Source organism: Neolamprologus brichardi, chromosome 20 (genome assembly GCF_056152115.1).
Source record: "Neolamprologus brichardi isolate AB-2024 chromosome 20, ASM5615211v1, whole genome shotgun sequence".
Taxonomy (NCBI): Eukaryota; Metazoa; Chordata; class Actinopteri; order Cichliformes; family Cichlidae; genus Neolamprologus; species Neolamprologus brichardi.
Genome location: NC_142123.1, coordinates 26574034 through 26599994, shown reverse-complemented (window position 1 = coordinate 26599994; position 25961 = coordinate 26574034). Strand labels below are relative to the sequence as shown.

Here is a 25961-nt window from a genome sequence, read left to right as displayed (position 1 = left end):
TTTGAGAAAACATTTCATTTTATTTGTGCACAGTGGATAGCCACGCAACCGTTCAGTCACAATGAATCCGAAACATAATTTGGACATTTTCGCCACAAGTTTGCATTGTGCATCTTAGAGGATATTCATTATATTTAAATATTTCTCTAAAGAAGCTAATGCTGTTGGAAACTCACAGTCTTACTCAGTTGTATCAAGAGTAAAGAAAAGTATTTGATCTACATGTGCAGATTTAAAACACTCTTATTTCAGAGTCTAGTTTCCCTGATTGTAGCTGAACACACGTGTATAAAGTGACCACAGTTCAAGTAGGGTACAAAACGAGAGCACAATGCAGAAAATGAACTTGCGTCCTGCTGACTCTTCTGCTGCAATCAAAATTCTTGTCACAAATTGACACGTACACTTAAAATCAAAGTGTGTTTTTGGCATTCACAAACAAAAGCACATCATACCCAACATGATAGAAATCTCATATGTGGGATGTTTCTTTTTGTTTTCAAAAGACATTTAAACACACACACACAAAAGATTTTCTTCTCCCTTTTTTTTTAAAAGAAAAAACAAACTTCACATCTCAGTTTCTCACACATTTCTCTTACAGTTCAACTGATCTCAGTAAGAAATCACACAGTTCATTTCATCAGCCAGCTCCTCCTCAAATCGAGAAATCGACTGAGTGGCTCCACGCACTATCAAGTCAGCAGCTGCGCTCTCCATTTCATCCACGCTCATGTGGCAAGCTTCGGCAATCTCCCGCTTAGCAAAGTTCACAAACTTCGGGTCCCTTGCATAGACACCGAGACCCTCAGAGATCAAGATCTGTGGTTGGTGACAGAAAGAGTAAAGAAGCAATCATTTAAGACAGGTTCGTGCTGTCAGCTGCTCACGTCCAATCTAAAGTTGAGCAAATATTCAAATGAATGAGCAGGATTACATTTCAGGGAGGCGATAGTGCAAAGAGTTGCTTTAGTCATTCATCCTGTTCATGGTGAGATCTGTTCCTAAAAGGATTTTTAATATGATGGATAACACTTTTGCCATCCTTTTTACTGGGCAAGAATATCCCCATGAGGTTTCAAAAGTTCAAATTAGTCAAAACAGGTGAATATCAGCCTTAAAGTCTCACCAAATCAAGTTACAAAGGGTCACGGGAATTTAAAATACACCAAGTTCTACATAATAGTGGGTGTAGGAGGTTTCACCTTTACGAAAATCTCAAAAACTACTTACCGACTCCACCAGACTGTCTGCGCTGCCTTTGCTTATGAAGCCCTGGTTCACAGGGGGTGGCATTCTTACACTGGTGTACGTCCTGGTTTGACCGGGGTACCAGCCGGGGCGCCTTCCTGCAGGAAGGCTGGCAGAACCGTCATTCCACAGCGGTTGACTGGTACCTGTGGCTTCATCCATCAAGATCATAGGAGTGTAGATGAGCTTGCCCTTGCGTGCCGAGGGGGCAATTATTCCTGGAACAGGAGTGGCACCAGCTGCTGCCGTGTTCGCCCAGGAGGTGGACGACATGGAGGACACACTGCTGGGCCGGGACTCCAGGCTGTGCTGGTTCTGACAGAGGAGAGCAAAAGTAGAGCCAGTAAATCCAGATCAGACAGGCTGCTCTCTTATCATTTATTCATATCATTATGAGTTTAAGCTAGAAATGAGTAGGAAAACTAGCAGGCTGAGTGTCACTGTTTTACCTGCAAACGTGATCTAGTTGGAGATGTGTGGCCTTGATAGATTCCTGGGATGGGGAGGTTATCTACGCTGCTCTGTGGTCTCAGACACTGGAAATTAAAGGCGGGTTTATGACCTGAAACAGAAAGCAGGAAGATATTAGTAAAATGACCTGAGTGCAAGAGTAGCAGCATGCGTGGAGAGAGTTTGTATTAGCAGGGTTCAGTTATAGTTCACATGCCCAATAAAACCCCTCAGAAAAGTTCAGTTTATAAAGTAAAATAACAGTAATATTTGATAAATTCACTTGACAGATTATTTAAACACCAAAAACATTATCAAAATATTTGAATTTTAAATTTCTTCTGATTGGCAATGTCCAAAAATACACAACCACCTCTGTCTATCAGTACAGAATGGAATAGAAGGAGGAAAACCTTTTGGAATAGCAGGAAGTAACCTTCTCCTAACAAACTGGGCACCGCTGTTCTCATTGGTAGTGTAGCCGTTTCCAGTGTAACCGATGCTGCTGCCGTTTTCGTGGCCGCCGCTCATTGCGCTTCCGTTCCCGTTGGCGGTCATGACGCCGTTTCCATTCTCACTGTATCTTGGATATTCATTCTCATTATATTCATTTGTGGTGTAGGGAGTGGGACTCGTGGCAGCACTCCCTCCATTCATGTTGATGTCAGTGTAATCATTGCTGACGAAGCCACTGGTACCATTAGAGTCATACGGTATTTCGCCAAGGCTGCTGCCTCTTTCCAGACTCTGGCCATTGTAGCCTGCATCAGTTGGTACTGGGGAAACAGCCTCTGGATACATATACCTGCACAACCAAAGAGTAAAAGTCCTAATTAGTGAGCTCTAGAGGTGCTGGTAGGTTGAATTCTCTACCCCCTTGTTTCCAGTCTTAATGCTAGGCTGTTCAATCTTGTCTTCAGTTGTTGTTTTTTTTAATGCATCTATTTCCCAAATTGTTTTTTTTAATGAATAATTTAATAAACCTACATCTATCGCTTGACCCTCTTGATTATTCCTTACCGGTCTACTGATGCCAGACTTGCAGCATCTCCTTCACTCAAGTACGCCTGCTCGGATACTTCCTCTGTAGCTTTGACTTCTTCAACAAAAATCTCAGGTGGAGGTGGAGGAGGAAGAGGCGATTCACTGATGGAGTCCGCCCTGTTTGTTAAGAGTACAAGCAAGTTAGAAAACTCCTTGGTATAAAATAGAAGGAATACCAGTGTGAGTACCAATGTGAGAATTCACGTATGACGCAGTAACGTACCTCACTGGGAGGGGTTCTGACCTCACAGGCTGCTCTGTTACCACGCTGACACCTGCCAGCTCGGATCCCGGCCTGTGGTGTTCCTTCAAGCCCGTCACCTGCTCTGTGATCACACCTCCGTTGGAGATCGTGGGCTCTGGTTCCATGATCACAGTCGTCTGCTCTACCAGCGTGTCCAGAGGTGGCATCGGTGTGCTGCAGGGAGTGGGGGTTGCTGACGTTTCAGGCCCACTCTCGAATATGTCATCGCCTCCACCTTCCTCGTCCTCCAGATCAGAAGCCATTGCCAGACGCATCTCTGGAGCCAGATCCTGCAGTGTCCGCAGCCCTTGCTACAAACATATCCATAAACTGAAGTCAGCCTACATTCAACAATGAGTTTAATGCAAAGTTAAGCACCTGAAGAGAGATGAAAAGATTTTTTATTTTTATAATTATTTATTTTTTATTATAAAAAAGTATATTTGATCGTAAGTTGAACTTAACCTTTCAAATCTCAGTTTAAAACTCGCATGAAAAAGATGATTTTAACTCGGAAAGCAAACATGGTTCAAGATGCAATTAAAATGTATGTGCATGAGTTTTTGTATTTTGCATTTTTTTATTCTTTTACTTTGAGCATTTAGGTTATTTCCTTTTATTTTCTGCCAGTTGCCTGTTGGACTTCTGCCTCACTGAAATAAAGATTTGTTTTGTTTATTAATCCTCTTTTAGGTCAGCATTTGGGTCCACATTCACACACAGACATGACCGTGTGATTTTATTTTGCATCGAGTCAATGAAAAAGTTGTGTCAAACATGGGATATTTGAGTTGGATAGCAGAGTTTATGTTACCTGTAGAGAAGCTGCTTTGTCCTTCCTTTTGGATTTCCTCTCCCTTTCTTTTCTTTTCCGGAATTTTTTAAAGTAGTCTTGAATCAAGAAGCTGGCATAAACCTTTCCACAAGTCACCTCATCTCCTGAGAGAAGGTAATGTTACACAAACATTACTTATATGAATAAATGTACATATTTGGCATCATCAGGTACACAATATGAAAGAAAAAGGGCTTGATTTAATATTCAGTGTGCTTTAGGTTTTCTTTACTTTTCATTATGTTGGAAAGCAGTGCAATTTTGTGGTATACCTCTAGGGGGAGGAATGACTTCATCAATGAGCTTGGGTTTAGTGCGCTTCCAGAGCTTCTTGATAATCACCTTCAGCTCTTCATTCTGCTGGTCGATGGGACCTGAGCGGGACACAAACAACAGATCCTTTAATATAAACAGCACTATCGTCAAAGAGTGAGGTAATCTCATACACAAATAATGAGCTTCTGTGTTTTTGTTTATATGCAGCAGGTCAAACCTTCAGTCTTAATCTTCAGTGAGGTTCGCACGAGAGCAAACAGAGTAGCGTTGAAGGTGACTGTGCCATCAGGATGCAGGGGAACATTCATGGCAACCAGTCTCTGCAAAGACAAGTTGAGGCAGAAGGAGTCAGATACATATCTTTAGTTTGTTCATTAAATCCGCAGGAGCAAATGTGTTTTTGCTCACTTTGCAAGCAACACGATGAGGACATAATTTTCCGAAACCAAGAGGCGGCTGAATCCTGCGCAGCATAGTGACAACATCGATGTGTTTTATACGACCGCTGTAGGAGAGAGATGGACGCAGAGCTGGTGAGACAGATGTAAAACAAAGTATGCAAGGACAGAAAAAAATACACAAGTTGTGGAGAATGATACTAAAATGATTCTCACGTGGCCTCTGGATCATAGTCAGACCAAACTCTCTTAAACTCGTCCAGATGGTGAGTGCCGAGTACGGTCCAGTCTCTTGTCAGATATTCAAAGTTGTCCATGATGACAGCAATGAACAAGTTGATAATCTGAGAGAGAAAGATATGACTATAACAGCATGTGTTTTATATAAATAAATCTATTATTGAAAAAAGTGAGAATAGGGATCCAGAAAGTCCAGTATAACCAGTGTTGGGAAGGTTACTTTTAAAATGTATTCCATTACAGAATACATGCCCCAAAATGTATTCTGTAACGTATTCCATTACGTTACTCAATGAGAGTAACGTATTCTGAATACTTTGGATTACTTAATATATTATCATGCTGTTTACAACTACGTGAATGTACTATTGCTGTGATTTATTACTGTTACTGAAGGTCCGCGGCTCCGAACCGTAGTAAAGGGACCTTTGGCTGATACCTTGGGTTCGTGTCAGGCTCGTAGCCAAAAACTAGCTTTACTTTGTTGTCTGGGTCAACTTTGCTAGCGAGAGACAGAGAGAGGCGTTGAAAGGCTGCTGCAACGGAACTTATTGTTTTTGGAGGAAAACACGAACACCGTGTACAGTCGAGTCTTAATAGCTTACTTACAACTGGGCTCGTCAGGCACTCTTCTTGGCTGCAGTGGTTATTATTATATTTACATGCTTCCAGCTCCCGTTTTTGCTCCGTGACAACTCGTACTTTTCCTTTTTCTCCCTCCCTCGCTCACAGACACATAACGTGTATGGCAGTCCATTCTCCCTGCAGCACGGACTACACTGCCTATGATGCTACATTCTTTAGAGCTATACCTGTAGCATTCTGCCTGTTAGCTTAGCACAACAACAACAAGGCGCTCTCTCACCCAGGAAACACAGAGAGAGAGAGCGTCACCCTGTAACCATGGCAACCGTAACGCCGCCGCCTGGAACAACAGAACGTAGCTGTCAAACAAAACCGAAACAGGCCTGACCCGCCACAATATGAAACAGGGAAGTACCGCCGTGTAATCCATTTATTTCAACAAAGTAACTGTATTCTAAATACCACCTTTTTAAACGGTAACTGTAACGGAATACAGTTACTCATATTTTGTATTTTAAATACGTAACGGCGGTACATGTATTCCGTTACTCCCCAACACTGAGTATAACATGGTAGTATAGTGTAAAAATGATAAAAGAAAATTTAGGAAACATTTTAAGTAAATTTAGCAAATAAAAGCACCTGAGATTACATTTTGAATTATTGTTGCTTCTAAATTTTGTATAAAGTCATAACAGGCAAGTCAGGCCACCACAGTTCTGTGAACATATTAAAAAAACCCAACAGCACACAGAGGTCCTGATCTATATTAGCTGCCAGGTGGGTCTTTGTGGGTTTGTGCTAGAGGCCGAAAACCACATACGGATTGATTTTTGTCAGCTGTCCACAAAGGAAGAAAACATAAAGAAGGACAAATGAACAGAAAAACTGTAACACTGCTATAAATCGAACCGCCTAAACCAGGGGCGGGGGAACTCCAGGCCACAAGGGCCGGTGTCCTGCAGGTTTTAGATGTTTCCTTGATCCAACACAGCTGATTAATATGGCTAAATTACCTCCTCCACATGCCTTGACATTTTCCAGAGGCCTGGTAATGAACTAATCATTTGATTCAGGTGTGTTGACCCAGAGTGAGATCTAAAACCTGCAGGACACCAGCCTTCGAGGCCTGAAGTTGGACACCCCTGGCCTAAACTGAGAAAACTGTCCAGTGGAACAGTGGAAGAGATTAAAGGCCAACGTCTGTCATAGGTAAATATTATAAATCGCATGGATTACATTGGGTTCCATAGCAAGATTGAAATTGTCTATGTATTGGACTAGGGTTATATTTTAGGTCAGGGGTAGGAAACTCCAGGCCTCAAGAGCCGGTGTCCTGCAGGTTTTAGATATCATCCTGGGTCAACACACCTGAATCAAATGATTAGTTCATTACCAGGCCTCTGGAAAATGTCAAGGCATGTGGAGGAGGTAATTTAGCCATTTTAAATCAACTGTGTTGGATCAAGGACACATCTAAAACCTGCAGGACACTGGCTCTCAAGGCCTGGAGTTCCCTACCCCTGTCTGAATCATATATGATACTGCTGATAATTCTAAGCAGGTAATCTGGAACAGATTATACTCTGCTGTATTTTCTGCGTTTTTTACCATTTCCACTGCAGGAACGCAGCAACTTGATAGAGTATGAGATCCTACGTGGACCCTCCTCTGCCTGCTCTCTAGGGCAAACGCCACCTTCTTTCGACACATTTAATGTTTTAAAATAGCACCATGGTCAAAGTACTGTTACCAAAATATTTGTGCCCTTTTAAATCGGGATTTTGTGGTTTGAGTGTGCTGCCTGGATTAATAAAATCCGTGGATGGGAGTTGTCTGATGAGCTGGGAATTGGAGAAGACAGGGTAAGCTTTTAAACCTGCTAGTACGCTGCAGCTGTAATACTATGCTGTCTGCTTTCATCTAACTTTGATTCCTCCTGACCTGATATTCTACAAAACACGAGTTAGAATTAATTATACCTACATTTCTTTTAGAGACAGGAGGTAGAGTGTTTAGTCATATCAAAAGAAAGGACATGTTTTACCACAAACAAGATGAACGAAGGGATTTTAAAAAAATGATCCTGAATTTTCGGTGGCTTTGCTTACCAGGTAAGCACATAGCATGAAGAAGCTGATGAAGTAAATGTAGGCCAAGTTGCTACCGCAGGTGAACTCTTCACCAGGTTCAACGTCAGCTTCTGGGTCACAGCGTCTGCCAGGCAAAGCTGCCAACATGATCTCTTGCCACTGCTCTCCAGTGGCACACCTACAAGGAAAAACAGCAGCATTATCACTATTCCTTCACACTGTGTTAGACCTTCTAGATGTTAGAAAAGATGCATGAAAGTAATTCAAGTTTCACACTAGAAGCACTTTTTGTTTGACCAAAAAGTCGTGTTAATGCAGCACAGTAACTTCTGATTCTGAGTAAGACTATAATCAGTGTTGGGAAGGTTACTTTTAAAATGTATTCCATTACAGAATACAGAATACATGCCCCAAAATGTATTCTGTAACGTATTCCGTTACGTTACTCAATGAGAGTAACGTATTCTGAATACTTTGGATTACTTAATATATTATCATGCTGTTTACAACTACATGAATGTACTATTGCTGTGATTTATTACTGTTACTGAAGGTCCGCGGCTCCGGACCGTAGTAAAGGGACCTCTGGCTAATACGGTGGGTTCTGTGTCGGGCTAGTAGCTGAAAACTAGCTTTACTTTGTTGTCTGGGTCACTTTGCTAGCGAGAGACAGAGAGAGGCGTTGAAAGGCTGCTCCAACGGAACTTATTGTTTTTGGAGGAAAACACGAACACGGTGTACAGTCGAGTCTTAATAGCTTACTTACAGCTGGGCTCGTCAGGCTCTCTTCTTGGCTGCAGTGGTTATTATTATATTTACATGCTTCCAGCTCCCGTTTTTGCTCGATGACAACTCGTACTTTTCCTTTTTCTCCCTCCCTCGCTCACAGACACATAACGTGTATGGCAGTCCATTCTCCCTGCAGCACGGACTACACTGCCTATGATGCTACATTCTTTAGAGCTATACCTGTAGCATTCTGCCTATTAGCTTAGCACAACAACAACAGGCGCTCTCTCACCCAGGAAACACGCAGGGAGAGCGTAACCCTGTAACCATGACAACCGTAACGCTGCCGCCTGGAACAACAGAACGTAGCTGTCAAACAAAACCCAAACAGTCCTGACCCGCCACAATATGAAACAGGGAAGTACCGCCGTGTAATCCATTTATTTCAACAAAGTAACTGTATTCTAAATACCACCTTTTTAAACGGTAACTGTAACGGAATACAGTTACTCATATTTTGTATTTTAAATACGTAACGGCGGTACATGTATTCCGTTACTCCCCAACACTGACTATAATAAAGAAATGTATTATCGGAAGAGAGAAGAAAGCCATGGACTGTAGATAAACGATGGACATAGCTTCCATGCCATCACCAGTTGTTTCTTAGACTGTGCATTTTGAAGCTTCGGCATTTATGTTTTGTCTGCAAAAACAACGATATAAAATACGGAGCTGTCTTTGAAGTGCGTTGAATGTGCATTCTTGCTAATGAGCAGCAGGGAGCGATACCTCTGGTTGCACAAAGAAACTGCCCCGTATTAGTTAGAAAACAGGATGTTCATCATGTAAATTATGATCCTCATAAAAGTCAAAAAGAAAGATAAAGTAAGGCACATGGTGTCACATTTTAATTTTTTATTTAAAGTGCTCCAGAAGGCACCTATACTACCAGCAGTGCTGAGAGGTTCAGTCCACTGATCCAGTGGTCACTGAAGGTGGTAAGCCTCAACACAAAACACTTTTCAAGAGGCCCACTTAAGAGTCTTTATGAAGGAGGACATTAGTTTCATTGCCAAAAACAGTTTTCATTACAAGGCTGTAAGCACATTAATTTAATCTCTCTGGTAGCCGGCCTCCAGTGGCCATTGGATGAAGTAAAGCTTCATTTTTCAACAATTCAGCTTTGTCCCTTTAATTTTGCCCCTTCCTCTGGCTAAAAAGACTCACCTAAAAAGTACCAGAACAGCCATAAAGAAAGTCTGGAAGTTGCAGTTTCTGTTGATGTGTGTGTCATCATCAACAGCCACCTTCCCAAACATCTACAAGAGAAAAAAAACTGTCATTAAAACCAGAGACTTTTTATTATTATAGACTTGTAAACTGGGGGCAGCCTGTATGATGTAATGTTTTGTTTATCATCGGATACCTGTTTGATTAATTGCAATGAGTGAAACGGCCAAAATTTAAACCTACGTTCATAACAAAGACTCACCTGCATGCCGATCACAGCATAGATAAAGAAGATCATGGCAATGAGGAGGCCGACGTAAGGTAAAGCCTGAGCAGATAACAGTCGAGAGCAAAGTTACATAAAAGTTGTCTACAGGTGTCACAAGAAATTGTTTAATCCTTTTGTTATTTCTGTGCTGCTACTGACCTGGAGGGACTTGACAAAAGTCCAGAGAAGAGTCCGAATGCCTTCTCCTTTACTGAGGAGTTTGACCAACCTCAAGACTCGGAAAAGACGGAAAAATGTGATGGACACTTTTCCACTTTCACCTTTCCCGGGACCCTAGAAAGAATAAAGGCAGACAGAAATAGTTAAATATCTGAGACTGAAAAAGCAGATATGTCATCAGGAGTGTGAAACGTGTCCTGAAGGCCAGGACGGTTTATGTAAACGGTTAATTCTGGCCTGCTTGAAGCGCTTGTCAAGTGTAAAGACTGAAGATAAGAGCACCGTTTTTGGACTTTTCACAAGCCATTTGGATTGGAAATCCTTAAGGTGAATGTTCAAACTATTGATTTCCTCCAATCCAGAAGAGTTTCAAAGCTTTCTTCCTGACAAAGGTGTTACACAAACCCTGAGATATCACAAAGAAATGCAGCCAAGGAGCAGCACAGAAGTGTTTAAGTTATGAGTAGAAAAGCTGAGACATGTTGTTCAAGTTGCACTTCTTTTTCTCAAGGTTATTAGCTTATTAGCTTTTGTCCACCCAAAGTGTATTGCAGAAGAATTAAAACGAGTACTTCAGCATTCAGCTCTTACCTCACCATGACCGCCTCCGCCCTGCATTGTTTTGCATGTGGTGAACAACAGGCAGGCGATACCATGCAGGAGAAAAGAAATTAAAGCACAAATTATTTCATTTTCAGAGTAATACATATTTCAAGCCATATAGAATTTCTTCCTCAAAAAATTGTAGAAAGGTTTATTTTATTATTTTTCATCGTGTAGTTCTTAATCATTTGTTAAGTTAATTGTTCACAAAAGTGCAGCTGACAACCCTGATGGCAGTAATAGTTTTCCTTCTCGCATCTGAATTATCTTCTGATTTTATTCCTACATAATAGCACCATAATAACCGACACCAAGCTGCTGAGATCCCTTTTAGCCCCTGCAGCTAAATACCAGCAAATCTTCAGGATATTTAAAGGAAAGTTTCATCAAAATTGAACAGAAAATACTGGGACTGGCTTCACCCAGTGTGTTAACTGCTCACCTCGCCTGAATTTAGGTGAGCAATTGCTCACTGGATATTTTTTCTTTTTTAGACCATTCTCTGTAAACCTAGAGATGTTTGTGTGGGAAAATCCCAGTTCTCCACCAACAACCATGCCTTGTTCAAAGTCATTTAAATCACCTTTCTTCCCCAATCTGATGCTCTTTCTGAATTTCAACAGGTTATCTTGACTATCTCGAAATGCCTCATTTGACTCATTTATTGCATGACTAATTGTTGGCGTGTGATTGGCTGATTAGATATTTGGGTAGATAAGGAAGGTAGCTGGTGATATTTTGTTGCTGTGTGAACAAACTTACGCTAAATTCAGAGACTGCAATGTCCAACACACTTCCCACGACGATAAGTGCATCAAATGAATTCCAAGGATCGATGAAATAGTGCTGCAGAGATTAAACAAGCAAAGTGAGAGTCATCGAGACAGCAGACAGTGAGTGGAGTTGTGCCAAATATCATTGTCTGATGAAAAAGAGTGAAACCTTACATGTGCGCGCAGAGCCATTAGCTTGATAATCATCTCTATAGTGAAAACCACAGTGAAGATCATGTTGAGGATGTCCATAATGGAGGTGAATAGTTTTGACTGCTCATAATGCTGAGAGGAAAAACAACACAAAAATTCACATCACAGCCCTGAATCAATATGTTAGTATTTTATCTGAGTGAAAACTGACTGACATTGTACCTGAACAGCCAGAGTAAGGGTGTTTCCCAGAATCAGTACAAACATGACATACTCAAACTGGCTGGAGTTGATGATTTTCCAGAATTTGAGCTGGGATGGGTTTTTGGGAATGTAAATCTTAATTGGTTGAGCTTTCAATGCATAATACACGCACTGACGCTGTGAGGAGGGAGAGGATAGAAAAGATTGAGTCTGAAATAATGCTATTACACTGACATCAAAACTACAGTTTTTAATGATAACTAACCTGATTTTTATTGAGTTCGCAGTTTTTGAACTCAGCCTCTCCTTGCTCTCGAAATGTAATGATGACAAAACCCACAAATATGTTCATCATGAAGAAGGCGATGATGATGATGTAGATGATGAAAAAGATGGAGATTTCCACTCTGTAGTTGTAAATGGGGCCTCGATTTATGGCGTTGGCATCGATGGCCCGGTACAGAAGCCTTTAGGCAAAAATAAAATAAAAAAGACAAAGCGAGTGACACACAGGATTCCTGATACATTGAGTCATTTAATCATTGATATAAAGATTCCTAAACTTATGTTATTATTTGGAAATTCCATTAAAAAAGCCATGAAAAGGTGATGTAGTTTCATGTATGTATTTCCTCTCTGTGCCGTCACAAAAGAGCATGTCATTTCAGTAGCAATATCTTTACATAAGTAATAAAGAGTAATCTCATAAGGCAGGCTGTAAAACAACAGTCCCAGTGATATTGTAGCGTAGCCCTCAGACACACAAGAAACACAGTATTTCTTTTGTCTGCTTAAAATGGGGTAGTTCAAGCTTTGGCATAGCCACGCAATCATGAAATGTCAATTCAAATTCTATATTCATCATTATTTGTGTGATGTGTAAACAATTTATGAAACAAATAATTGCTTGGTGAATATTTAGATGGATATATTTAGATTACAATGAAATCTGGTCTACAGTCACAATGACAAGTTTTTGGCAGTGACACATATTTTGTGTTTCATATACTTTCCTGTTTTTATTGTTGAGCACAGATGTTTGATGTGATTAAGATATGGACATTTTAATTTAATGATCTTTGAGCCTTCCTAAAGCGAAAGAAGATGGATGGATGGATGGATGGATGAATGGATGGATGATCTTTGAGCCTCTTACGTCTCATTTTTGCCTTGTGAAAAGTGCTATATCATGCTGAAAACTTAACAGATTGTCACCAAACTGCTTCTGGATCATTAAAAGCTGGTCTTTGAGTACATGTTAAGTATGGCCAGTGCTTAAAAAGCAGAGAGACAAACAGAACCCCAAAAACTGTGATCAATTTTGAGCACTTTTAAGGCAGGACTGGATTTTGATTAGTCTAAATATTGACTCTTTGCATGGCTTTAATTTATTGACCAATAAAAGTCTTGATGTCATGATGGTTCTTCACTGTTTCATGGAAACATGTCTTGGAGCAGCTGTGACCATATAATTCTCTCTGGGGTTAATAAAATATTCTTATTCCGATTCTAAAAATAATCTAAACAAAAAGTGAAGCGGCAAAGTGTATGAAACATAAACATTTGTGCCACTGATAAAACTTTAAGCCACGACTGTAGTGCTCTGAAGGCTGTTTTCACTTAATCTTCAGCTAAAAATAGTCCCTACAACTGCTCTGTTACTTCCTATTTTAGCGATATTTTCCAAAATAAAGAAAATAACAAAACGCTAAGTTGTTCAATAAACTTCTAAGAAATAAACTTATAAAAAAATGAAGCTCCCAAGGAATGACACAGATAGTTTAGAGAGGTGATGGACTTAAAATGTAGAATTAATACTCACTGCGGCCAACCTTCAAATGTTGACACAGTGAATAAAGCCAACATTCCCATTAGCACATTATCAAAGTTGAAATCGCTGTTCTCCCAGATGCGTTCCCTGACCATGGGGTGATTCATATCTCCATCCTTATACACCACAAATGTGCCTCTAAAATTAGATGCATGCACATCTTTTAATAAACAGCGTGATAAGAAATTGTCAAGAGCTTTATGTTGTGTGAAAAAAAAACCCCACTGACTTGCACTCATCTGGAGTGTGTCTGGCTTCGTCAGTGCAGCTGTAGAATCTGCCCTATAACAGCAAACACAGAGAAGTTACACTGTTACAAACACTCACTCGACACACTCTATATATCTGCTGAGGGTGTTAAAATCTTATCGTGCTGAAAGTGTGAACATGAACCTTGAAAAGCTGCACTCCAATACACGCAAACATGAACTGGAGGAGGGTTGTGACAATTAAGATGTTACCGATGGTGCGGATCGCCACAAACACGCACTGCACCACATTCTGTGAACATATAAACAGCAAAAACGATGTGACTAAAAAGCACCATGTTACACTTTTTTTATGTACACTGAATAAATTGTACAGTATAAACAACAATATTGTCACAGTTGCTGCAGATTTGTCAGCTGCACATCCAAAGGTGCTCTGTTAGACTGAGAGCTGTGGAGGCCATTTGAGTTCAGTGAACTCATTGGCACGCTCAAGAAACCAGCTTGGCAATTCGAGCTTTGTGACATGGTGTGTTATCCTGCTCGAATTAGCCACTAGAAGACAGAAGATCACACTGTGGTCATAAAGGGATGGACATGATCAGAAACAAAATGCCGGTAGGCTGTGGCGTTTAAAGGATCCTCAGTTGCTACAAGGGGACCAAAAAGAATATCCCCCACACCTGTGCATCACCACCAGCAGCCTGAACCGTTGACACAAGAGACAATGGATCTATGCTTTGTTTACACCTAATTCTGACCCTACCACTCAAAAGTCACAATCTTACAATCTTCTGTTATCCAATTTTGGTGAGTTTGTGTGAATTATAATCTCAGTTTCCTGTTCTTAGCTGGCAGGAGTGGTAGCTTGGATGGTCCTCTGCTGCTGTAGCCCATCTGCTTCAAGGCTTGATGTGCTGACATGATCTTCTGCATACCTTGTTTGTAACAAGTGGCTATTTGAATTTCCTGTTGTCTTCCTATTAGCTGGAAGCTGTCTGGCCATTCTCCTCTGACCTCTGACATCAACAAGACATTTTCAGCCAAAGAACTGCTACTCACTGGCCCCGTATTTTGGACCATCCTCACTGAACCCTAGAGATGAATCCCAGTCTATGAGCACCTTCTGAAATACTCAGACCAGCCTGTCTAACACCAACAATCATGTCATGTTCAAAGTAAATTCAATTTCCTTTCTTCTTCTGATGCTTAGTTGGAACTTTGTCAGTTTCTCTTCACCATGTCTACACTCCTAAATTAGTGTTTGCCATGTGAATGACTGATTAGATATTTGTGTTAAGTGATCAGCGAGTTTACATGACACTGATTAAGTGTGACATGACATGAAAAGGAGGAGCTGAGGTGCAAGCGGCTTGCAGATGCAGCAGGCTGAACGGTGCACCCTTTATGAGATTTGCTAATTGGATACATAGAAGGGTATCAGCTGAGCCATCAGCCGATGTAGGTAGGCAGTGGGATCAGCTGTTATCAGCTTGGAGACCAAGCTTTACTTGGTGCTCTGTCTGAAATAATGCTTAAATGAATATTGGAATGAAACTATAGAATATAGCTGTTTACTAGGGGTGCAACGATACTCGTATAGATATTGAACCGTTCGATACAGTGCTTTCGGTTCGGTACCCATATGTATCAAACAATACAACATTTTTTATTTATTTTATCAACTTTTCTTCTGACGATGCTGTCTGTGTTGAGCGCTCAGTGGATCTGCGCTTGACAGTGCAGCCTAGGCGGAGTAGTCGAACGCAGATTCACTAAGCGCAGGGCAAGCTAGCGAGACAGAAGTTAAGCTCTCCTTGCAACATGGCAAATTGAACCTCCCCCACCCTCACTCAGATCTGGCGTTTGGAACTATTTTGGTTTTAATGTGATGTATGACCCTGAAGGTAAGCGTGTCATGGACAAAAGTAAAACAGTATGTTGGATGTGCCACGCAATGCTCAATTACATTGGTGGGAACTAGTGGCTTAGCGCAGATAGCTCGTTAACGTGTTGGCCGTCCAGCCCCACGCACGGGGCGATCCGCGGTAGCTCGTTAACGGAGATTTGCCGTGTTGTGGCGTTAATGTCATTTCAATGAGATTAACGCTGACAGCACTAGTGGGAACACAACGAACATGACTGCACATTTATGCTGACATCATCCTAGTGCAAAGACAAGTGGAAGCAGACAAAAACAACAAGCACGCATGCTACAAACTTTACCCGAGTCATTTAGACAGCCGTTAGCACATGATTCTCCTTATGGGGACCTGATATGTTTAATATGCTGCTGAGAGTATAGCCCAGAAGAAGCGTATAGTATAGCTTTTATTTTGGAAAGAGCCATTTCTCTGTAATAAACTCTCTTTTCCAAAGATGAGTGATTTCTCAATCAGATAGATTAATTTTTTTATTAATTTGTTGTTTCAGCAACATTAAATTTAAAAACTGTACTTTTGAGTTAAAATATATATTTATAATTTTAATAAATGACAAACTAAAAAGGCATGAACAGTTTTTTTGTATCGAAAAAATATCGAACTGTGACACCAAAGTATCGAACCGAACCGAACCGTGAATTTTGTGTATCGTCGCACCCCTACTGTTTACCTTTAATCCTTTGGCTCTGTTAATGGCTCGAAGAGGCCTGAGCACTCGAAGCACTCGGAGAATCTTCACCACAGAGATGGCACTTGAGCTGGAAGAAACAAGGAAAAGAGATTAGAAAAGAAAAGTTTGAGCTCATAAATTAAAAAAAGTTATCCTCAAATCTCTTCTCTTTGCTACAACTGCTCCTGATCTTTCTGCCAGAACCCGACAGAAGAACCACAGCTTGCGTTTCACGTGTATCTACTCACTGCAGAAAGAAGGACGTGAGTGACACACTGACAACCAGCAGGTCAAGAAGGTTGAAGGCATTTCTACAGAAGGAGCCAGTGTGCAGAAAAGCTCCATAAACAGTCATCTAAACATGAGTGAGAGGGTGAAGAAACAAAGTCAGAAACTCATTGCACTGCCATGTACTTCCGAGGTCTGCTAGTGCATAATTTTCTATTAGATTTGGTCCTTTACAGCCACTGCAGCTGTTACCTTAAGTACGATCTCCACAGTGAAAACTGAAGTGAATACATAATCAGCATATCCCAGCACCTGAGGAAGACAGAAGCTAAATCAGTTCTCAGTCTAATGAATAATATTATGAGTCAGTAAACATGTAGGGAATATGACAGGAAAAGCAAGTGAAGCTTGGCCTTACAGTGTTCCTGAATGAGTGGGATTTAATGGGATCCTCAGCAGCCAGTGAAATACTACTGAGGATGATGAAGATGAGGATGAAGTTGGTGAAGTAGGGGTGATGGATGAGGTTGTGGCAGGCGACTCGTAAACTGAGGAATGAAAAATGGGAAGGAAATCACGTGCACGGCACTGGTATTAGATTGTATCCCTTCAATCATTTCTCGGGTTCATGATTATTTAAAATTACCAGTTTTTCTTTCCGAGAATGAAGAAGGAGCTTCCATCGGGTATTGGTACAATCTTTTCTTTGGGTCCGGAGAAATCGGGCTTCAGAGGAGCCACTCCTACAATAAAGACACACTTATAATCACTGTTGGTCAAGATAGTTAATATCTCTCTGTTGGGTGTAATGTCGATCAAACTCACCCTCCAGGCCTTCGATGACTCTCAGCTCCTCATTTTCCTGCCAGTCGTCATCTTCGTTCTGCTCCCAAGACAAAATACCAGCGGCTACTTCGCTTTCTATAAACATTCAATATAATATATAAAAAGATTTCAGAGTTCCTTACCCCTGCATCTTCATCCTCTTTCTCTTCATCTTCATCCCACTCTTCTTCATCTTCCTTTTTCTCTCTGAATAAATAAATGTTCATACACTACTGTTATGCTTCAAATAACATTTTATATTGAATACACTGATGCGTAAATGCAGCAGAAATTAGAAGAACGTGTCACCGTTTCCTTAAGCATATTGAACCAAGCTGCAACCTACACAGCTGACCTAAACTCGTGTGGGAGGGACAAAAACTGGGACGGGGGATGGTAATTGATAATGATACAAAAATGCATTATGACCAAACATCTACACTTTGGTCATGTCTGTTTAAAGGGTATTGTTCCCAAAGTCATGGGATTTGCTCAGATGCAAGAGAGAGAAGAAGCTTTCTCACAGCTTTCTGTATGTATTAACACAGATCTGAATGCTCCAGACCAGGGGTAGGGAGCTTTAGTCCTCGAGAGCCGGTGTCCTGCAGGTTTTAGATCTCACCCTGGGTCACCACACCTGACTCAAATGATTAGTTCATTACAAGGCCTCTGGAGAACTCCAAAAAAGTATTGAGGAGGTAATTTAGCCATTTAAATCAGCTGTGTTGGATCAAGGACACATCTAGTCCCTGCAGGACACCGGCTCTCGAGGCCTGGAGTTCCCTGCCCCTGCTCCAGACCAAACTACTAAGCTTTTTTAGAGAGGTGATGAGATTCGCTGATGCTGAGTTAATCAGTTCCATCTGATTAACTTGTTGCTACTTATCCTCTTAATTGCTATGGAAGGAGTAGGGAAGAGCTGTGAAATATTTGTGTATATAGTCCCAGAGAGGGACATAATGCTGAGTTCACAAATTTGGGTGACTGTAGCTACATCCATCTGCAGTCTATATATCAAACTTACTCGACTTTTTTCTTCCCACCACCTCCTGCCAAGTTGTCCACAGCGATAGCCAAGAAGACATTAAGCAGGATGTCTGATCACAAAATTAAGGAATTGCTGTTTATTCCTTTTGAAATGAAAGACCAAATGTAATATTTAGACTGTTCTAGCTGATATCATTGCTGATAATCATTTGCTGAAAAGGATACAGTTACCACAGACAAAGAGGATGACAAAGTAAATGCACACCACCATGTTAGGGAATATTGGCCCTCCGTATGCCATAATGCCATCGTACATCACAGCGTTCCAGTCCTCTCCAGTGAGGATCTGTAACAAAAGTCCATCCGAGATGAACAAGAAGGAATTCAACAGACAGAGGGAAGGAGATCTAATCAATACCATAAACAGAAATGCTAAGCAGTGAGCATAAGAGAGAGATGTTTTGGAGACGTAAATCACCTGGAAACATGTGAGCAGCGCCTGAGGGAATGAGTCAAAGGTGCTTCTTTTCATCTGAGTGTCATCAAAGTTGAATTTGCCTCCAAACAACTGCATACCCAGCAGGGCGAAGATGATGAGGAAGAGGAAGAGCAGAAGCAGAAGGGAGCAGATAGCTTTCATAGAGTTGAGCAGTGAAGTGACCAGATCAGACAAGGCAGCCCAGTGCCTAAAAATGACAGGACATCATGACCACACATCAGGATGGGCAGATAGGGCATGGAAATTTGTAGTTCCCTTCTCACGTAAGGTTTAATCACTAATTACCGAGTCATCTTAAATATGCGGAGCAGTCGGATGCAGCGTAGCACCGATATGCCAATGGGCGGGATGACTTCAAATTCTACGAGGAGTGTCTCGAGAATACCGCCACACACGACAAAGCAATCAAAGCGATTGAACAGCGCCATAAAGTAGATCTGCAGACCAAAGGCGTACATCTTCATCAACATCTCCAGAGTGAAGAGCATCAGCAGGATCTTATTGGCTCGCTCTGAGGGACAAAAAAAAGTAACATTTGTTCTTATATCACTGACTCATTCAGAATCAAAGCATAAAGATGGTTGGGATCACAGGTTAGAATAAAAACGGGCGGGGCTATTTAGTACCTTGCATTTCTGTGAGCCATTTCGGCTGCCCGTAATGCTCTGAAGCGCTGGCCACAGTGTTGAGAAACACCAACAGAAGCACCAACCAGTAGAAGTTAGTGGTCTTTACTGCAACGCGGCAGTTCTTCCTGAGAGTGTGATTCAGCTGGCACAGCTGGTCACTAAAGAAAGTGTGGAATGAACATTTTTACTGCATGCATAGTAGACATGTACAGTCAAAAAGTATTAATATGACATAGCACAATCTCACCACTGGCCTCAGTACTGAGTGATCCCGCTCTGGTCTACAAGTTCTAACCACTTACAGAATATTTAGGAGGGAAGAAATTTCGCAAGCTGACTTGTTTCATTGGTGTCATCCTTCTATAGTTTGAGCGTGGGCTCAAATTCAGTAAGCTCTTTAAAATGATCAATTTTTCAGTAAGTTTGTAAAGGCACACTGCATCAATAGGTGATTGATTTTATACACCTGTCATAATGGGACTGAAAACGCCTTAATTCAAAGATTTATAGTTTTTGTAGACTGCACCCATAAATTAATTTATCTGTTTTGTCTTTTCTTTATTTCCAATTTGTGTTATTTCTCATCCTGTGTATAGTACTTTATGTTACCAGCTCTCATTTAGCCAAAATTTGTGTTTAGCATTTAGTGTGCAAGCAGGAAAACCGCCTGTGCCTGCCTGAGCTGTGATAAAATCATGACATCATATTTATTTTTCATAATTATTTTACCATTAACTTGAAAATAAAGTCCTTTTTGTTTCAGGTGTAAAAAAATGCATCATTTATTTAAACCCACTGAGCCTAAAGTTGTACGTCTTCTCTTATTCTTACCAGAAACTATTGGCCATCATCTTTGCCCTGTGAAAGAAATCAAACAAGAGAATAACATTAATAAAATGACACCATCTCCTCCACAGAAAAAACGATTTAAAACAACGTTGACCTTTTTGTTTCCTTACATGAGAGACGCACAGAAGCCGCTATCATCATCCAGGTATGCTATATCATCATCTGAGTCTGACTCTGCTGAATGCACACACACGTACTGGCTGTTAGAGATTATCACGTAAAATGAAAAATAATAACAGCAACAAGCAGCAGCTATCATACCTCCTCCATCCTCACTGTGCTTATACCAGCCAAACTTCTTCATCATCTTTTTCTTTGCAATTGCAGCACCTTCAAAGACACATCGAGCCAGATTAGTATGTACAAATGTAAAGATTTGAGAGTTTATATTTGAATGTAAATGTTCTCCTAACTAACGTTTGTTTCCTTCTTCGTCCACATCCTCGGCCTCTATGAGCCAGTCCATGTATCCTATCATGTCCTCCTCCATCTGCTTGCTCTCCTGCGCCTTCTGCAGCTCACCACGAGCGACGGCCTTCTCTCTTTCTTTAGAGAACTCTCTGTGCTCATAAATACAAGCACAAACTTAATAACAACAGGAAAACCATTAGGGACATATGTGGTAGATTCATTTTAAAGTATCGCCTTTGTTTCTCATTGCACAATTCACGCAAAGTTAGTTGAAACCTGCAGTGCAGGGACTACCCACCCGCTCAACACACCCAATACAAGATTGATAATGAAAAATGATCCAAAGATGACCAGAGAAACAAAGTAAATCCATGGGATCTCATAGCCAATAGCATCATTCATCTGCACAGAGACAAAGGCATAAAGAACTGATAAGTATTGTCAATCAACAAAAGAAAAAAATGGAGCTTGAAAACTGTGATCTAGCAATATGTATGTGTACCCAGTAGAGTACATCTGTCCAACCCTCCATAGTGATGCACTGGAAAACTGTCAGCATGGCAAAGAAGATATTGTCAAAGTTTGTGATCCCTCCGTTGGGGCCCTGCCACTTGCCCCTGCACTCAGTCCCATTAGTGACACAGAAGCGGCCGTTCCCAGCAAACGCACAAGGTGTTGGGTCATCGTCCACCATGAGACCTGGAACAGGAAACGGCAAGAGACCAAAAGGCTTTGAGTCTAGAAATCAATGACACATGGAAAATCCACAGAATGACACAGACCTGTGCTCATGAGGTAGCACGTCTTGTGCATCCTCCCGATGAAAAGCTCCAAGCCGATGATGGCGTAGATTATGATGACAAACATGACCAGCATACCAATGTGGAGCAGGGGGACCATGGCTTTCATGATGGAGTTCAACACAATTTGTAAACCTGACAAGACAAACAAACACAAACATTAACCACAAAAAGGCAGAAAAAGAGGAGGAAGTTTAAATAACAAAATTAAATTTGACCTTTTAAGATTAAAATGAATTTTTGCTTTGATGAAGAATAGTATTTGAAATGTCTGTGATTTAAATTTGTATAGATGTGAACAATAAAAAAAATGTTAAGAATACAATTAAAATAAATCTAAAAAGAACAAAATGTTGAAAATAATAAATAATAATAATAATAAAAATAAGCTGCTTTGTGTCCCCCCCCCCCAGTGCAAACCTTCACTTCATACTAATATCCCAACAAAACTAATTGTAGTTGACGCACTTGGCACTCCAGACACAAGTCGAAGTGGTCGTAACACTCTGAACGCTCGGAGAGCTTTGACATCCAGGCCTCCAGGTTTTCCTGCAGCGTGGTGGGCCTCACCGGGCTTGTGATCTGTCATTCCTTCTGCCATCACACTGAACAACCTGCAGAGTCAGAAAATAGCCGCTGTATTTGACTTTTCGTACTAACAATACAACATTCGTGGATGCAAAATGTGACTTTATAAAGTACACAAAATACCCAACAATGACGATAATGAAATCAAGCAAGTTCCATCCGCTGCGTATGTAGGCGCTGGGGTGCATGACTAAGCCGTAGGCAAGAATTTTAGTGAAGGTCTCAATGGTGAAGATGACGAGAAAGACGTACTCAACTTGTTCCTGAGAACAAAAGAAAAGGTAACACGGGGATGGTTAAGTAAAATTGGAAAGACCTTTTACAGACGGAATGTGAAAAAAAATGGACGAAAACTAAAGAAAATGTCAAGTTATTGTTAGGGCTGACATTTAGAGGCTGTTATTCTATTTATCACACATTGCAACTGGTTTTAGCTCCCGCCTAATGCAAAAAACAACCTGTGCAGTCATTAAGAGCTGATACTGTTGGCTTTCTAACCTCTTAACCCACTGTCTAACACATGCATAAGTCTGCCAACAGATCCCTTTTCTGTAACCTTCAGCTTAAAGCTTCTAATCAGTGTCACTGTCACTGGGACTTTACCTCACGCTGACACTATAATCCAGGAACTAAGTGCTTTAATATAAGAAGATGGAGCTTGGAAAATCTGTAACCTTCCCCAAAATCTGATCCAAAAGTTATGATGATAACGGATATAGTTAAGTCTCCAATGAAGAATATCTTCAACTGTCCGCTCTGTGAAATCCAACAAAGAAATCTACTAACATCTATCCTGCTGCGACTGTGTGTCCACTACACATTTGACTAAACGGGTCTGAGCTCAAACTCAAATACTGAATCAGCTGTTATCTCTCTGCAAACAATGTCAGGATTAGGTCAAACAAAGCAAAATTATTGCATGACGTATTTTATAAATGTATTAAGTTATTATTTAGTCATAGGAATCTTTTATGATTAATAGAACTTGCTTACAATTTGACAAAAATATGACATTTGATTTACTGGAAAAAGAGATCAGAAAAAAAACAGAGTGCTGGAAGGAAAGAAGGGGCAGATGGTTGGTGTTTAGGTAAGTCATGATCCCAGATAGATGTCACGTCACCGAGGTTGTGGCACAACTTTTTCCATGCTAATGCATCACCATCCACCAGAATACCAGACATACTGACTGAACTAATGAAATAATGACTGATAATACATATCAGGCATGTGTGTCTCAGATAGATAATGGTCACGCTCACTGCACTACCACCAATATGGATGAATGAATGGATTCAGTCACTTATATTCGATCCAACAAAGAAAATGATTCCAGGAAGGCAAAGGGAAATCTTCTTACTGAGAGTAAAGCTGTAGAAACCAGGAACAGAAAAGCATAGAAGTTGTAAAAGGAGATCAGACATGTCATCACATGACAATACAAAGTGTTAACCTTGTTATATTTCCAAGGCTCGAGCCTCCTTTCTGAAGTCTGATGAAGGCAGCTCTATATGATCAAAGCACCAGCGTCTCTTTGACGTTTATAGATAACAAGACTTCCTCCATGTAAGATCTTTCATCAAACATTTTTTCCTCTTCACACGTCCTCCAACGATATGATCTCTTCGTCTATTTGACTTTCTGACACCACTGCCAAGTATCCACAGATGTGTCTAAAAAATGAATAAATCTGTCATGTATCCTGCAAATTAAGAAGTAAAGGTGAGGCACTGTTAAAGACGTAAATTCACTTTCCTTCCTTCCCTTCTGTGTAGTGTTACAGACCTTCTCCTTTCTACACTAAGTTGGGTTTCCCTTTGCAGGAGTCAGGATGCCTGAAGTATAGTCCTCCACACAGAGGTTAAATAACGAGCTATGCATTGTCTACCATTCCTCTTGCATGCCTTGCCCCTGCTTAAATGTCTAAATAAATACTTTCTCTGCAGACTAAGTCTAAATTGTGCACTTGTTGGAGTCTTCATCTAATAGTAAGGTTTTAGACTTCTGCATGGCTACATCTCTTTAAAGGCTCTCACCAGTTGCCCACAAAACTAATATGTCCTCGGAGACCTGTTTTCCTGACCACTAAAGTAAAAACATAGCAACTCAACAAGTGTCAGCGTGTGGGAACTGCTGTGAACCAGAGTCGCTGGTATCTGTGTTTGACGAGTAGGGTTATTTTGTTGGGTAATAGGGTAGGCATTTGGACAAAAGCAGTTAGAGCTGGGTATACCGGCCCAATGTGGGGTCAAACAAGTTTCTAGCAATTCCTACTGGGATAACAATGACCTTCAGGGGTAGAGACTTGGACCCTTTAGACAGCGAGCTGGTCCAGCCTCTTCGTCACTGGCTTTTACCTTAATGTTTCTAGATTAGAGATGTCATCAAAACAACTAAATAAAAACAGTGTGCCAGTTTGTATTACATATAGAAGCTGTTCAGTAAGTTATTCACTATCAAGCTGTTTTATTCATATCCATGTGTCCAAAAACATATATTTGACCCACACTATCATCTGTGATCTGGCATATATGTACAGATATGTACATATATGTACAGGGTGGGCCATTTATATGGATACACGGTAATAACATGGGAATGGTTGGTGATATTAAAGTCCTGTTTGTGGCACAATAGTATATGTGAGGGGGCAAACTCCTCAAGATGGGTGGTACTCCTGCTTTACAGGTGAAAATAGAGCAAAAGGACCGCTAGTCTTTGACTTTATTTATTTTCTGCTGTGTTTTACTTGCATCTATTTGAAAGAGTGAGTGTAAACACAAAAGAAATGAATTATTTTATGTGCTGGAATGTGCAGAAAATAGGTTTAAATATTAAACAAATTTCTTCCACTCAGAGAATGTTGCATATAATTAAATGTTTGCTTGATACATAAAGTTAAAAGATTAAAACTGATAAAACAAGTTTTAAAAATGGACTTTTCCATTTGATTACATTTTGTATGATGGATTATGTAGAAAAAGTAGAATTGGGCTGAAAGATCTATCGCTTTATCACCTATTCAGGTTGTAAATTGTGTTTTTAAAAAGTAACTAAGTAATTAATTACTTTTGAAAATAAGTAATCAGAAAAGTAACGGGATTACTTTTTTGGGGAAGTAATCAGTAATTAGTTACTGATTACTTTTTTCAAGTAACTTGACCAACACTGGTGGTGACCATGGTGGCCATTTCGAAGTCGGCCATCTTGGATACAACTTTTGTTTTTTCAATAGGAAGAGGGCCATGTGACACATCAAACTTATTAGTAATGTCACAAGAAAAACAATGGTGTGCTTGGTTTCAACGCAACTTTATTCTTTCATGAGTTATTTACAAGTTGCTGACCACTTATAAAATGTGTTGAATGTGTTGATTGTCAATGCAACCCTCTTCTCCCGCTCTTCACACACTGATAGCAACACCGCAGGAGAAATGCCAACACAGGCATCCAGTATCCAACCATTCCCATTTTATTACGGTGTATCCATATAAATGGCCCACGCTGTATATTTTTGGTGGCTTTGTTAAATTATTTTATATTTTTACTGAACACTTACTAGTTGGTGGTTGGTAGGGTTGGAATCGTCATCTGGAAACGGCTTGGTGACACCCATGGCCACACAGTTGGCAAAAATGGCAAGAAGAATGAAAATGTCAAAGGGCTTGCAGACTAGTTAAGGCAAGAGCGGGCCTTGTGAATGTATCTCTCCAGGAAAATACATGAAACAAATGATTATTAATGAATGTGCATCATATGCAGGATTAAACATACACAAACCAAAACACACTACATGTGCAGAGACAAACACAGCAACTCTCTCAGAGAAAAGGATATTTCCACTCCACCAGGGCCAGTGCAGCCATCCGGATGGGGTTGCTAAGGGTGAGGCAGCAAAGAGCTCGGGGGGCCCTGAGGGCAGACTTGTTTGCC

The 25961-nt window shown here is 40.7% G+C and overlaps 1 protein-coding gene across 1 annotated transcript; it reads right to left on the bottom strand.

Moving 5' to 3' along the window:
* cacna1fa (calcium voltage-gated channel subunit alpha1 Fa) lies at window positions 1–25700 on the bottom strand. Its single transcript, XM_087834303.1, has 44 exons — window positions 25588–25700; window positions 22152–22291; window positions 21909–22054; window positions 21423–21575; window positions 21143–21339; window positions 20939–21042; window positions 20647–20789; window positions 20491–20559; window positions 20340–20403; window positions 20212–20238; window positions 19378–19538; window positions 19037–19262; window positions 18731–18938; window positions 18478–18598; window positions 18290–18362; window positions 17409–17472; window positions 17266–17323; window positions 17087–17183; window positions 16859–16988; window positions 16693–16752; window positions 16461–16567; window positions 16213–16300; window positions 13784–13891; window positions 13620–13672; window positions 13382–13528; window positions 11825–12026; window positions 11578–11736; window positions 11377–11487; window positions 11192–11275; window positions 9806–9940; window positions 9641–9706; window positions 9376–9467; window positions 7435–7594; window positions 4715–4842; window positions 4509–4605; window positions 4318–4420; window positions 4097–4198; window positions 3804–3928; window positions 2969–3300; window positions 2722–2862; window positions 2115–2506; window positions 1701–1813; window positions 1234–1566; window positions 1–822 (listed from the first exon to the last, which is right to left on the bottom strand). Exons 1-44 carry the CDS (start codon window positions 25642–25644, stop codon window positions 616–618), a joined length of 5883 nt encoding a protein of 1960 aa, XP_087690429.1. The 5' UTR covers window positions 25645–25700; the 3' UTR covers window positions 1–615.
* Between the last annotated feature and the right edge of the window lie 261 nt (window positions 25701–25961).